At 37.8% G+C, this 15,854-nt stretch overlaps 1 protein-coding gene across 3 annotated transcripts in view; it reads right to left on the bottom strand.

Moving 5' to 3' along the window:
- LOC131070133 (protein DETOXIFICATION 46, chloroplastic) overlaps positions 1-15,854 on the bottom strand; it is a 214,964-nt gene that overhangs the window by 176,495 nt on the left and 22,615 nt on the right. For all 3 annotated transcript variants that reach the window (XR_009371584.1, XM_058005666.2, XM_058005665.2), the window contains exons 2-4: positions 4,436-4,530; positions 2,524-2,632; positions 2,270-2,325 (exon numbers count right to left, since the gene is read on the bottom strand). Coding sequence is in view for 2 of the 3 variants with exons in the window: in XM_058005666.2 (XP_057861649.1) it covers positions 2,270-2,325; positions 2,524-2,632; positions 4,436-4,530 (260 nt within the window). In the remaining variant the exon portion in view is untranslated. The remainder of the gene's footprint in view (positions 1-2,269; positions 2,326-2,523; positions 2,633-4,435; positions 4,531-15,854) is intronic.

The raw sequence follows: 15,854 nt of genomic DNA, 5'->3' as shown, positions 1-15,854 counted from the left end.
TTCAGATCTCATAGAGAAGGGCAAAAAAATACAAATGTTCTTATGTAACCATCACCACACACAAGCCATTTATCATAGATTTTTCAAGGTGGAACTTCTCAAACCTAATTATACACGTTTTGCATCTTACTTCATTCTTCTTGACCATCTTTGTGAAGCCAAAGGAGCTTTTTGTTCCGCGGATGTTAGTGATGCATGGGCAGCTTGGAAGCAATCTACATCAGATATTGTGGTTGAGGTGAGAGGTATAGTCCGTGATGAGCATTTTTGGGTTGATATTAAGTTTGTTGTGGACTTTATTAAGAACATACGTGAGGTGATCGGATTTGCAAATTCAAACAAGGCATGTTTGGGAGAGGTTTATGAAGCAATAGATTCCATGTGTGAAAGAGTCAAGAAGATAACAAATGCAAAAGATATTTCTCTATTTCCTTTGATAGAGGAAAAAGGACATGGAAGATGGAACAAACTTAACACACCTCTTCATTGTGTTGCTTATGCCCTTAATCCTAAATGGTATGATATAGAAGTGACAAAAATGAGGGCTCCACATCAAGATAGAGAGGTAATGAAGGGATTTTGGGCAGCAGTTAAAAAGATTTATAGCCAAGGTGAAGATGTTTTAGTTTTGAGGACTCAATGGAATAAGTTTTCACGTGGACGAAGTGATTTTGGTTTCGTGGAAGCTATATATGACATGAAAGTAAAGAAAGACCCAATATAATGGTGGTGGAACCATGGAAATTAAGCCCCTGAATTGCAATCATTTGCAATATGATTTCTCTCACAAATAGCCAGCTAAAGAGGAACCGATTAAGATCAAAGAAAGCAGAGAACCTAGTGTACATTCATAGCTCACTTCGTCTTCTCTCTCATGTAGATCCTAGATACAATGAGGGTCCTTCAACAAAATGGGATCAAATTTCACCTGATGGAGAAGTTGCAGCCATCGTGGATGAAGTGGTTGAAGCAAATGGACTAATTGATTTACCCCTTGTTATTCTACCATCCGAGGAACCTAAATTTGAGAGTGATGACTTTTTGGAGAGCCTCATAGCTGAGGACCTTGATATGGGTGATCATGGCATAGAAGAGTGCATGATAGATATAAGATTTCTGATTATCAGCTTGCTGCTTATCAAGCTATTTTCAATATGTAATCAGTTTGAAACTTTGACACAATGATTGTATGACATTTTGATTTGACTCATATCACATTTGTGTACTTAGACTTCAAAGTTGACGTTGATTCTTGTTTTGAAAGTTCAATGTCATTATATTTTCAGATTTTTTATAAATTATTAAATTATATTAAAAAAATATTGGCGTCTCCAAGTACCCCTATCTCCTATTTTGAAAAAATAACTATACCAATACCAGTACCAGTCGCCAAGTACCCCCATACCCATGCAACCTTGATAAGTACTCATAAGAACACTCATGGACTAATCTTTGTTAAAGACACATTAAACATGATGCAAAGCCTAGTCAAGACATAAGGCATAGATTAGGAAGGCACATTCATCCATGTCAAGAAAACGACAAACATCGTGCAAATACGTAGGATATGAAACATACATATAGGACAAAAAACATACCTGAAAAAGGTACACATGAATATACATTAAGCATGAATCGTATACATTAATACACGTAATGAAGTATACACATGAATACACTTAGGGCATGAAGCATACACGTGAATATGCATAAAGCATGAAGTATACACTTAAGACATGAAGCAGACACATGAATACACATACAAACAAGGCTGGAATTCTTTAACCATTGAAAATTAATCACCCATTTCTATTGAAGACATCTGATTTGCACCTCTTTTGAATTTACAACTTGCACCATGTCCATATTGCATTGTTTATTTCTAGAAGTGAATGCCACTCGTGATATAGACCATTCTGATGTAGCGCATTTTATAAAGTACAGATTCAAACTAGCTTCTCTTTGCTAACACCGTATGCTTGTATATAGTTTCAGTTGGTAGTTCATTTGCATTCATATGATGCTATATGTGATTGGTATGATTGGATGCATTCTCTTTAATATTTTTGAATTTTAATTATGATGTTTTAACAAGTATTTTTTGTTTAATATAAAATACAGTGTCTCCAATAACATGCTTCCAGTATAGAAATGAAAAAGTATTATGCCTGGCAGCTACGTCTTTAATGAATTTTGAGAATAAAAAACTAAGCATGAAATGCTATAATAGAAAATGTTTACACTCAAGCAGTTCAAACCTGGTATTCACCTGAACATATGTGCTTGCTGCAGGAACTAGACTGGCATTATTGGAGCCAACAAAAGCTGAAAATTTCAGAAAGCAATAAATGTAACAGGAATTCAATTCCAGAGCTTTAGCAAGAGATTCTCATCATATGCAATAGTTATAATTATATCCAATTGCGAGAATCCATAAACATATACTACCCAGATGTATTGCCCATACAAAAATTAAAAATAGAAGCTACATGTTTTTTAGTTCACAGTTTGCTTTACCCATACCATGAAGTGCTGGTGTACCAAAAGCCTTTGTGAGGAGAAGCATCCCAATTCCACATGCTAATGCTACAAATAACAACCTGGAGAGCTGTTGTTGCATTGCAACTTCATCCTGCAGTCACATTCCCATGGAGTCAGCCACAACAAGGACCAAGGACTTGAATGTTAACAAAGAAATAAGTTCTAAAAATGAGATAATGTGTTATTGTTCAGGATAATGTGTTTTATCAAAATTAAAGTATATGGTTATATTTAAACTTTAAATTAGCAAGCTCATCATGGCATACTGCAGTGATTTATCTAAGAACTACTTTTATTAACCATCAGAAATTCAGAACAACCAACATAGTCAATATCACTGTATACCTCTTATCCTTAGATGCTTACAAAACTCTACTCTTTCTTGAAATTGCAAAAAATAATTTCAGACAACTTTATGCTTGCCTCGACTAAATGTCAGTGTTATCAGTAATTATCAGCAGCAGATTTGCAATCATCTAGAATAAATTTATGAATCAGCTTCTATGCATATTGAAGATTGTCAATCTGCGATGAAAGTCTTCCCTGGAGGCCAGCCGTAGGGTTCAGTATTTCCATTGTTACTTTCATTATTTATTTTCAGTAATTATTGTAATTGCAAATAAAACCAATTGTTGCCCCCTTAGCAAGCTGGACGCCCCTATTCAGGTGTTCCCTTCAGTTCTTCAATAAAATTCCTCAAGTGTTTGAGCGCTGGACTTCCGGGTATGCTAATTCTTGTTCATGGTGTCTCAATTCTCTAATTTTGAATAAATGAATTTGCTAATCTAAATAAATCAGATTTCAGATTTTATTATCAGTCATCTCTATATTTGCAGTTTTGGGTTCAAGTGTATCTATTTGCATTTGTTTCCTAGCAAACTCCAAAAAATATCATTGGCATTGAAACTCAAAACCTGACCTTGCACAAAAACACAAAAAACCTTGATTCAGCAAGCCTAAACAAATCAGAAAAATTGGACCAGATTTGGTGGGGATCCTTCAAATGTCAAAAACTTATGTCAGATTTCAAAACAGGCAGAAGCATATGACATTTTAGCATAAATTTGCACCATTTCAATCCATTCATGGAATCTCTCTGTTAAAATATAAGATTCAACAAGAAAGGAAGATGCAATGCTAAGCAAAATAAAGAACAAAACGGCATTGCTGCATGTTAAAGAAATACGAATGTCTAATTCTGAAGTAAACAGAAGATTAAATGAACAAATAAGATGCAATAGTAAGCAAACTAAAAAGCTAGATAGCAAGCTACATGTTAAACCAGTGAAAGGGTAATCTTAATGCTGGAGTTCCTTCTTCTGAACATTTAAAAATTTGAAGGTAACTGACATGTATTCAAGAAAAATAGTTTCAAAAACTCCTTGCCCATCTAACACTATATGGGTTCATGGTTTCTTTGATAAAGCTCAGTTTAAATCAGTCACGAGATTTTGACATCCCAGTCCATTGCATGTTTATTAATATTGTTTATAGAAAAGAAACATCAAGTTTTCTGAAGATGTTTCTTCACTAAGAATATGCATTGTTCTAGAATTTTTCCCCTAAATTTTGTTTGCAGCAGTAGGATCCAGCAGCTGCCAGAAAAGGTGCGCAGAGATCAATAAGAAAATGGAGGATGGTGCATTCTTGCCATCATAATTTTCATCTTCAAGACTAGAAGTTTTACTTTCAAAATTGAGTAAAAAGATGAAAAAACCGAATGGTTTCAGAGCCATTTATTTTCTGGTTTTTCAAGCATTGTTTCCTAGTGTTCTACTTATACTATTTAGGAATATCATCTCAATCTATTTTCTTACTTTTCCATAAACCAAAAACAAATCAATTTCTCTTCCAGTAACAATTCCCAGGTAACTTTGTAATTATTGCAGCTAACCTTTTGAGCCAAAGAAGTAGCAACCATGTTTGAAGTGGCAATAGATAGAAACATGAATACATAACTTAAGTAATCACAAACGACAGTGCCTGGTCCTGCAGTTCACAAACAAAAGAACACATGATTAATCCTTCAACTCTTTTTTATTATATTGGATGTAGTTTAAAAATATGGCTCATACAAGCATCAATTTACAAAACATACCAAAACTAGCCCTATAAAGCAGAATATGACTAATATCAGCTTATTAAGAGCACACAAAAAGTAGCACTAGTCCCAATACCCCCTTTTCAAACTTCCAATATTAAATGCCCATATCCTTCCATTTTCAACTTCCTTCACTCATCTTTAAACCTTCATATGAGAGAAGAACAAAAATGATATTAGGCCTATCATTTATATCATTTTTCACCAGTTTCAAACATACTTACTTGACACACATGATTTTATCAAACTAAAGTTTGGTTATAGACTATAGTAACCTTGTTTTCCATGATGAAACTATTGCAGTAAGACCATAAGGTCAGTCTGCAATGTAGTTGGCCAAATGCTACTGACTAGTTTACTTTAAGCACAAGTAATTGTCTGCTGAGTATAACTAGCATATTCTATATAGTTCCAAATTTTTACTCCAAAAAATAACTTATTGGTAATTAGCATAAGCCATATAATTGACTGATCAGTTTGTATATTTTTGCTGAATGAAGACTGATGATTGCCCCCCAACATATAAATTGTTATTAAAATTCGATGCTTGTCGTCAAACCATTTTGGATGATTTCATGGCCTATTCTTGTAATTTCATGACAAGAAACTTGTAGCTTAATTTGGACAAAATACTGTACTTACATTTATAGAAGTTATAATATTTCTCAGATCAATTTGAGGACTATTGTCATTTTCTGACACCCTTGGTCCATCAGTGAGAATCGATCAGAGATATGTTCCATGGACCAATGCTGCCCCAGCTGATCAAGGCAAAACCAATGGAATCATGAGATGTGAAGTGTTGTCTTGTCGGGAGGCAAGTTCCCAGGCCTTTGCCTTTCCTTGACCCCGGAACCCCGAAGTTCCCAAGCTCCCAAGTCTTCTCTTCCCCAAAACTCTGTAACTCTAGAACCCCGAAGTTCCCAAGTTCCCAAGTCTTCTCTTCCCCAGAACCCCGAAGTTCCCAAGTTCCCAAGTCTTCTCCTCCCTGGAACTCCGGAACCCCGAAGTTCCCAAGTTTCTAAGTCCTATCTTCCCCAGAACCCTGAAGTTCCCAAGTTCTCAGGTCTTCTCTTCCCCGTAACTCCGTAACTCCAAAACCCCGAAGTTCCCAAGTTCCTAATCTTCTCCTCCCCGGAACCCCATAACTCTAGAATCCCGAAGTTCCCAAGTTCTAAGTCCCTTTTCCTTCCAAACTCCAGAAACCCAAGTTTCCCAAGTCTTCCGACTTTCAACGACTTGCAACATTTACAGATGGCATGATCAACACTCAAAGCTCTTAATGCTCCACTAACTCTCGTGACTTGTACACTTTCTTTCGTGGAGCTACACGGGTTTATTTAATGATTTTTGCAAGATTTCCATCAAGTGGAGTACAAGGCCATGCTTATTTATGGTTACGTGTTGACCTTCATGTCATGCCTACATGCTCTGACTGTGGAATTTCAGGCAATCCACCTTCTAGAAGTACTTTTCTTCTTGGGATTGCCTTGTCAAGGTATGGTCGGGTTGCTTGCATGTACACCATGTTAGGTGCATGCACTTCCCTACATTCCCTGACTCACATTCCTCTGCCCACACAAGGGTCAAGGCTTATCTTCCTTGACTAATGGTCTTTCCTCTACAACCAAGTTGTGTATGTGTTCTGACCTTATTTGTAAGCGTATGTTTGTGGCTTTCTTTCACATATATGTTGTCTTAACCTCTTTCTGAGTGTGACTTGTGGGAAACCTTCTCCCCTCTTGACATTCAGCAAGTTCTAACCTCCATACATGCATTGAGATCATTCAAGCAACTAAAATTTGTGCATCTCCAAGGTGTTTCAGTTGATTCATTGTGCCATTTCGGGTGGGGAGAGAAACATCTCTTATCTTGGTGCATCACCTCCTTTCATTTTAAGCATTTATCTCTTCCCTTTTTCCTCTGCAAGTTGTTAGGATAGGTTTAGAAGTATAATTTGGAGTGTTGAGTTGGTTCAGCACCTGCACTTGGATTGAGAAGGAAGTTGGCCTACTCTAGAGATTCAACCCCCTTGTGCAAGGTCCCACACTTCGGGATTGTTTCCATGTTTCACAAGGTTTCTGCGTTGATAGCTCAGCAAGGGTGCAAACTTTTGTGACAACAGTTTTTGGCATGCCCGATGGGACAAGTTCTTTGTCAAGCTGAAGATTAGTGCTTTCTTTAGTACATTCAACCTTCAAGAGCCGCGTTTCAAGCACCTGGCAACTCTGTAGTTCGAGAATTTGGTGACGCTACTGGTATGTGTCCAACACTCTAATTGGAGCAGACCTTTTACACTTATTTGAAACATCTTTTAAGTAAGCTTTGGCTTTCTCTATACTACTGTCATGGAAAGATATTTTGAGCAACACTCTTTTTCCCCTCCATTTCATGAATATGCAAGTTATTATCCACCTCCTTCCCAGCAATATCAAACTAGGACTACTCTTAGTTTCATTCCAAGCAACGTTGCTACAACAACAAGTGGGCATTTTTCAAACGCTTACCACCCACCCACCCCTGCTCAACCTTCTTGGCATCCATCATATGTTTATCAACAGCCCCAAGATGCCTCTTTCTCTTCCATTCAATATCTGCATCCTCGTAGCCAGCATCAAAATGTGAAAAGTTTAGAAGACATCCTGATGTTGAGCTTCTAAGAACAGCTCAAGGCCATCGACCTGGAGCAAGAGAGTTATCTACAACAAGTTCAACTTGCTCATCAAGATCAACTCCAGCGACAACATGAAGAGGCACAGAAACAACAACATGAGCAGTTCCTCACAGAGCAGGTTATTGTCCGTGAGGAACAAATTAGACAATTAGTAGCTCGGAGAGATCGCTCATGCAAGAAGAAAAGTCTGCCCCTAAGGTGCCCAAGTTTGAAATTCCAAGTTTCAAACAAGGGGCACCCTCTAAGCCTTCAATTGAGCCTCCAACACTCAACATCCCAAAATTTAGAGGCTCCCAATCTACTATTTCATTGAGGCGCCCACCTCAAGAGTCTTTTTCTATGCAAGAATTTCAAACGCCTCAACTTCCCTTGCAAATTTTTTCACCCACTTAGCCCTCGTCCTGATGCTATTTCGCTCTTCAAGGGCGGACCTGTGATATGGAGAGCTGATTGCACCAGGGAGCGAAGGAAGGGGGAGGTGTTGCCTGCCATTTGTGAGCTCTCGCACACTTGCAAGGATGAAGCGTCAAGCTTGTTGCACGAGGTGATTGAAGTCAATCACACTCAATGGACCTCTATCCAAGCAAAAGGTGACAACGAAGAAGAGGATTCATTCCTCTTATTTGATGAGCTTCCTTTCTCCTTTAGGAATGAGGAAGAGACATGCCCACAACTGATGAGGTATCAGATCATTAGCAGATGGAAGTCAAGGGCGTAGAGGAACTACAACATGAGCATGAGACTGAGCTGGAGGTGGAGGAGCATGAGCACATTTTTATCCTGGAAGATGAAACGGGTGATATGCATAGGGTTGTCTCTCAACCTATGCATAACATCACAATAGAACCTACGTTTCGAAGGGAGGAGCTTCATACTTCTCCCAATAATCATGAGGATTGTTGTGATGTGAGGGTGTTTCCGAGCACGAAGTGAAGCATGGAGGAGATTGATGAAGATCAATTCTGGGATGAGTTGGAAGTTTTTTGCTCATCCATCCACATCCGACTATTGTCTCCTCAACTAGAAGAGTGCCATAAACAACAACAAGAGATTCACACTTCATCAAATGAATCATCAACGCCAGCCCCTGCCAGCCAATGAGATATCAAGGTGGCTGACCACAATAGCGAATTCAATGTTTTTTGCTTGAACTTAGACTTTTAAGAGGGTGTTCAATCAAGCATCTAGCTCAGATTGAGCTCTGTAAGTCGTCCCTAGCCATGCTCACCTCTAAGCATGAAGTTGAGCGTCAAGTAGAGCAGTTTCAATTCACCCATTCATCTCAAGAGGATAAAGTTCAAATGTGGGAGAGCTTCATTGTTCTCAATCTTTAGGAGGCATCCCAACAGCTTGTTGGGTGCCTCTCATTTTTCTTTTTCTGGCTGGTTGTTCACAAGCATGAAGGGCATCGGAAGCTAGTTAAGAAAGGCAGCTATTTTGATAAGCCAGTCAATGGCTTTTTTACACTCCATTCCATATAAAGCAATGTAAATATTAGATTAGAGGTTGTTTTTGCTTTCCTAAGTGCTTTTGCACTTGCTGCATTCTCCTTAAGAGAAGAGAATGCATGCTCTAGTTTCCAGCTTCCCTTCAAGTGTTAGCACGCACATGTTGTTGGGTCCTTCAAGTGACTCAGTGCCCAATGGATTGCTCAAGGCTTTGGATTCCATGCTTAGCAAGCAAGCATCCCACAAAGGTTGCCAAAATGTTGTCATTTTATAACACCCTTGGTCCATCAATGAGAACTGATCAAAGATGTGTTCCATGGACCAGCGCTGCCCCAATTGATCAAGCCAAAACAAATAGAGTCATGAGATGTTAAGTGTTGTCTTGTCGAGAGGCAAGTTCCCAAACCTTTGCCTTTCCTTGACTCCGGAACCCCGAAGTTCCCAAGTTCCCAAGTTCCCAAGTCTTCTCTTCCCCAGAACTTCGTAACTCCGGAACCCCAAAGTTCCCAAGTTCCTAAGTCTTCTCTTCCCCGGAACCCCGAAGTTCCCAAGTTCCCAAGTCTTCTCTTCCCCGGAGCCTCGTAACTCCGGAACCCTAAAGTTCCCAAGTTCCCAAGTCTTCTCTTCCCCGAAACTCCGTAACTTCGGGACCCCGAAGTTCCCAAGTTCCTAGGTCTTGTCTTCCCCGGAACCCCAAAGTTCCCAAGTTCTCAAGTCTTCTCTTCCCCAGAACTCCGAAACCCCAAAGTTCCCAAGTTCCTAAGTCTTCTCTTCCCCGGAACCCCATAACTCCGGAATCCCAAAGTTCCCAAATTCTAAGTCTCTTTTTCTTCCAAACTCCAGAAACCCAAGTTTCCCAAGTCTTCCGACTTCCAACGACTTGCAACACTTCCATATCACGTGATCAACACTCAAAGCTTTTAATGCTCCACCAACTCTTGCGACTTGCACACTTTCTTTTGTGGAGCTACAGGGGCACATTTAATGATTTTTGTAGGATTTACATAAAGTGGAGTACAAGGCCATGCTTATTTATGGTTACTTGTTGACCTTCGTGTCATGCCTGCATGCTTTGACTGTGGAATGTCAAGCAATCCATCTTCTAGAAGTACTTTTCTTCTTGGGATTGCCTTATCGAGGTATGGTCGGGTTGCTTGCATGTACACCATGTTAGGTGCATGCACTTCCCTGCATTCCCTGACTGACATTCCTCTGCACACACAAGGGTCAAGGCTTCTCTTCCTTGACCAATGGTCTTTCCTCTGTGACCAGTTTTCTATATAAAGACAGTTAGGCCTCTTTGTAAGGGGTTCTCTCCCTGTTGGCTTTAGCTATTCTATAGTCTTTTACTTCTTTTGAAGATTTGTATTTATCTTGCATTTCTACAACTAGTTTGACCATTGACCTTATAATGAATTGAAACCATCATTCTTGCCTTACTTCAACTTATGCATGTTGTGTATGTGTTCTTACCTTCATTGTAAGTGTATGTTTGTGGCTTTCTTTCACATATATGTTGTGTTAACCTGTTTCTGGGTGTGACTTGTGGGAAACCTACTCGCCTCTTGACATTCAGCAAGTTCTAACCTCAATACATGTGTTGAGGTCATTCATGCAACTGAAGTTTGTACATCTCCAAGGTATTTCAGTTGATTCTTTGTGCCATTTCGAGTGGGGAGAGAAACATCTCTTGCCTTGGTGCATCACGTCCTTTCATTTTAAGCATTTCTCTCTTCCCTTTTCCTCTACAAGCTATAAGGATAAGTTTAGAAGTATAATTTGGAGTTTTGAGTTGGTTCAACTCCTGCACTTGGATTGAGAAGGAGGTCAGCCTACTTCGTAGATTCAACCCCCTCGTGCAAGGTCCCACACTTCGGGGTTGTTTCCATGTTTCACAAGGTTGCTGAGTTGATAGCTCAGCAAGGGTGCAAACTTTTGTGACAACAAGGACCGTTGACGATTTGAATGCGTGTTCTTATGGGGTTTATTTTCACTTGATATTGTATAGATGTAGCCAATCATCCAACTTTTACAATAAAATTAATTTAGAAATTCTCACAAGAAGTTGATTACGGTTTGTAAATATATCTTCTCTCTTGCATGTAATGTCCCCTCTCTAAGCCTAGTCAGTTCAGTGATCATCAGCATATTCCTTGGGCTCCTATAGGCTAATGTGTTTGGTTACAAAGCTCCACATTTCTTAGAGCCATTGCAGTTCAATTCTTTTGTTGTTTCTATTTGTGGCTTTGAGCTATGTTGTCAATGAGATTTGCAATGACGCTTTCATAAGCATTTTTGAACTCCCAATTTGCGCTCCACACTTGGAGCCCATTGCTATTTTTAGAAAGTCGCCATTTTGGCCATTGTCATGATTCCTCATCATTAGATACACCTTGGCACATTCAATTTCAACATTTGATGCTCCGTTGGTGCATTTGCAAGTCAGGTGGTTGTAATGTCCCCACTTTGAAATATAATTTAATAAAAAATAATAATAATAAAATTAAACTACAAAAGAATAAAAATTAAAATATAATTAAATAATTAATTCACTTATTTAATACTAATTAATCATCCATTTATTTCTATCAGCAATATAATATGAATTGAAATAATTAAACAATATAATATTAATTAAATTAATAATTAAACAATATAATATTAATTAATTGATTAAACAATATAATATTAATTAATTAATCAAGCAATATAATATTAATTGATTAATTAAACAATATCTTCCCATAATATTAATTGATTAATTAAACAATATCTTCCCATAATATTAATCGATTAATATATTTCTCTCATATTAATTAGAGAATTCCGTTTAAGTTTGGGAAGACGTGACTCAAGAGTAAGTCACGTCTCTCCCAATGGGCACGACTTTTCCTTCATAATAAAGTAAGCCTATGTGGAGTCGAAGATGGGAAGGAAAAAAAAGGTAAGGGAAAACGATACTGCCAGAAAATTATCGGAGTCCACCACATGTGAAAAGACCTATAATATTCCACGAACAAGGAATTTTTCCTCAGAACCAGCGATTACTCAATTTGATATGCTAATAATTATTATACAAACTGGATTGAAATATTAAAAAAATTGGTAGTGTTCATACTTATAATTATGAAGTATAACAGTCTGAAATATGTGAAATGGTATTACTGTATAAAATGTGGAATAATTTATACAGATTTACTGCAATCTGAAACACGTGAATTTGTATTACTGTTTAATGTAGGAATAACTTATATAGATCTATTGTCAGAATCACAATCGACTTACACCATCAATTCTTTTATTCACTATAATATTTTTGTAGGCAGAAATCTGGCAGTAATGACGAGGATAAATCCAAATAGAATTGAAGATATAAATAAATTGCTGTTAGCTTACAACTATGGAATAAATAGATAATACATTAGATATATGTTTCGAAGTACCATTAAGTAATATTAGGATAATGTTTTTCAACTCTATCTTGGAGAGAGCACTGGAGATGGTAACCAGTGGCAACGAGAGGCTATCATGAGGTCAGAGACCCATGAAGTCAAGGAGCCAATTACAATCTCCCTGCCAGTCTTTCCAAGACAGAGAAGATAACTAAGTGTCTGAAAGTATTAAGGTTTACAGGGAAAGTATAGGGAGACTGCCCATCTAGCAAGGGGGTTAGAAGCAACCAGCCCTTGGATTTGGCAGATAAGTAGCCCCTTGCTCTCCTGCTTAGCCTATAATACTTTTTTCTCTGTCTGCATGTTTGAATTGGATACCTTGTGCTGATCTGTAATATATATATATATATGCTCTCCTGCTTAGCCTATAATACTTTTTTCTCTGTCTGCATGTTTGAATGGGATACCTTGTGCTGATCTGTAATATATATATATATGCTCTCCTGCTTAGCCTATAATACTTTTTTCTCTGTCTGCATGTTTGAATGGGATACCTTGTGCTGATCTGTAATATATATATATATATATATATATATATATGCTTGTAGGTCTTATGTGCATTCTGTGATTGCAGGATTATCATCAATCAGACCATCTACTGCAGGTTTTAGGCCCTTTACTGGTAGGGGACATTACAGTGGTTTATTTTAAATAAATGCTCAAGTTATAATACTTTAACTTTATATTATACTTTTAAGTATATATTTAAAAAATTAAAAGTGACTGAGGCCTTTTTGGAGTGAATGCCCAAGTTGAGGAAAGGAAATATTTTATTAAAATCAAGCATTATTCTCCAAAAAGGGGCATTGGACTTTGGAGGATTATGTTGATTTTATTGTAGCTGTGGTCGGAAACCACAACCCGACATTGATATCACAAAGGTTGTGATTATATTTATTATTGTGAGATAATATAATTATATTATTATGTGATAATATTATAATTATTATAGTATATGATAATACAATAATCATTATATTATATTAATAATATATTAATTGGTGCCACTTGGAAGAGTGGTGACCCTTGGTGTAAAGACACCTCTCACATATACATAATGAGATGCGTGATCTCATTCAGCGGATAAAATAGAATAACAAAAATATGCAGATCAATATAAATCAGCGTACTCGAGGGAGACGAATATATCGTCTACGGTTAGGAGGGCAATATGAGTTATTGCCCGTGGAGAGCATACCAGTAAAAATAACATGGTATCAGAGCCAAGTTCATTTCCTGTGGATCGTGTATGCAGTGGCTTGATGCGCAGGTGGAGGAATCTATCTTTATATTTCTTTTGGCAGTGAGAATTCCATCTTGACGGTGCAGGTGGAGGAGCTTGCACTTGGCTTGGAGGCGAGGAGGGTGAAGTTCATGTGGGTCCTGCGCAAGCCCTCTGACGCCGCTCAGAATTTATTCTCCTCTGCATTAGACTTTCTCCCAGCGGGGTTGCTCGGTCACATGGCAGCCATCAATTAGGGGTTCTTCGTCCTCGGGTGGGCTCTACAGTTGGGTATTCTGGCACACCCTGCCACCGGCGGCTTTATTTATCACTATGATTGGAATGCAGTTCTGGAATCCACCGCAATGGGAGTTCCCCTCATCACCTAACCGCTTTATGCAGAGCAAAGTTCGAAGAGCTGAACTTTGATTTATTTGATAAGACGTTGGAGGCGATATATAAGATCTCAATATTAAAGTCAATGACTTCATTATGACAACAGCGAATTTGTATGCAGCGATTCAAACCTTACAAAGGTTTTTGTATTCTCCAAAAGACAGCGATTAAATCAGTGACTTGTTGAGAGACAGCAACGATGGTATAATAGCTTGTATTAACTAAGAAGAACACCGGTTATGTTTGTTCATGATCAATATAACCGACTCTATTCTCTGAGTGATTAACATCATAGCATTTCAGACTATGAACAGCGATTTGTTTGATAGCAACACACAATGATTAAAATTTCAGAGACAATGATTCGAGAATGAAGAGTATTGAAGATAAGAAGACAGCCGATCCATATAATCGACTTAATGCACATTGCATGATGACTTAATAATTAAAGATTATGTTTGATGTGCAGCGATTAAGTTTTTTTTTCATAAAGAAAACAATATTATTAAAGAAAATCGATTTGAATATTCATTAATGATATCAGTCTAATAAATTGTGGTATGAACGGCAATATTCAACAAAACTGATTAGTAAGCGATCTAATTTATATTACGCGCTAATAAGTAATCACAGTGATTATACAATAAAGACAGCAATAAATGAAATGGAAGGAAGATACAGAGAGAAACCAAGACGGTATGGTCCTCCAAGTCAGGAGCGGGTATGACAGAGGAGTTGATATTTTTCATTAGAAGGTAATCATTTTGAAGACAGCGATTAATCTCAAAGGAATGCATTTGTAAATATTGGCATGATTTCATGGCATTGAATACGTACAGAAAGATGCATGGAGTTTTCTAGAAATATCGTGCTTGGTGTTTAAAGAGGAAATGTGGTATTTCTTGGGTCACAGCAGCGTTGGAGTTTATGTTAGATAGTGTTGGTGTACGTTTTATCATCAATCAAACATTAGAATAAGATACCCAAAGGTATTATATCCTCTCCTGAAAAATCACTGCTGATTTGGAGGTCTATATGTGCAAACAAGCGACTTTAGTGGGATAGCTACTTGGGTAGTGTATGCTGAAAATCTGAAGGGGGACTTACGTTTACGAATGTCTTTTAAGCTTTTGGATTTGGATGGATTTATCAATTTAGGCTCTCTCTTTTTTAGGATTTTCCAGGATTTAGACTTTCAAAAAAGGGGAAAAGGAGATAGGGTTAAGAAAGCTGATCTAAACCTACGAATTCTAGAGACAGTATTAACTGGGTGTTGTCGGGAAACCACACTTTGCTTCGTCACACTAAGGACAACTACACTAAGCGGGTGTAATCTTCAACGGGTTGTGCTTATGATCGAAGTTTTGGCATACACAAGGGATAGGCTCAGACTAACTTTGCACAGTGAAATGGAAATCATCCATTCACCAAAAGTATGAGCAGAGATCCACCGTTAATTAATACTCATCAAATCCTGCATTCAATTCTAACAACTTTGAAAGCAAATCTAAATTAACTTTTAACTAATGTGTTGAGGAAATTGAAACCATACTAATCACTCAAATAACAGAGATTACAAAGCCTTAAGAGAAAGTGCACATGCAATGTATTATTTGAAAAAATGACCTTCACGCAACAATATATCAAAAACCTCACACTCTCCAAATGAGAGGAGGTAGCCTTATATAGTTTTTCATAAAATAATGAATGGTCGAGATCAAATAGTGATCAAGGCCCCAGATTGAAAGTTATAAACCCTAATTAGGGTTTCTCAAAACTCTATCAATTCAGACAAACAAGAGAGTGACATGTGGCACAGCTACTATTGTGACTGAGGTGAGTGTCTAGTTTCCCTTTTTATAGATTCAATGTATCTGGACACAATGAGTCGAACCTCTTCTATAGTGACACTTGGCAAGTTACTTATCTAAAAGTCGACAACGTCCACATCATCAGTACACATGGCGAGGATGCACTCCCACTCAACTGCCTGGGCAAGAAAGTTGTCGTCAATGAGGAG

This window comes from Cryptomeria japonica, chromosome 1 (genome assembly GCF_030272615.1).
Source record: "Cryptomeria japonica chromosome 1, Sugi_1.0, whole genome shotgun sequence".
In the NCBI taxonomy this organism is placed as follows: Eukaryota; Viridiplantae; Streptophyta; class Pinopsida; order Cupressales; family Cupressaceae; genus Cryptomeria; species Cryptomeria japonica.
Note: the sequence above shows the minus strand (reverse complement) of the source record. Positions and strands in the feature narration are given on the sequence as shown.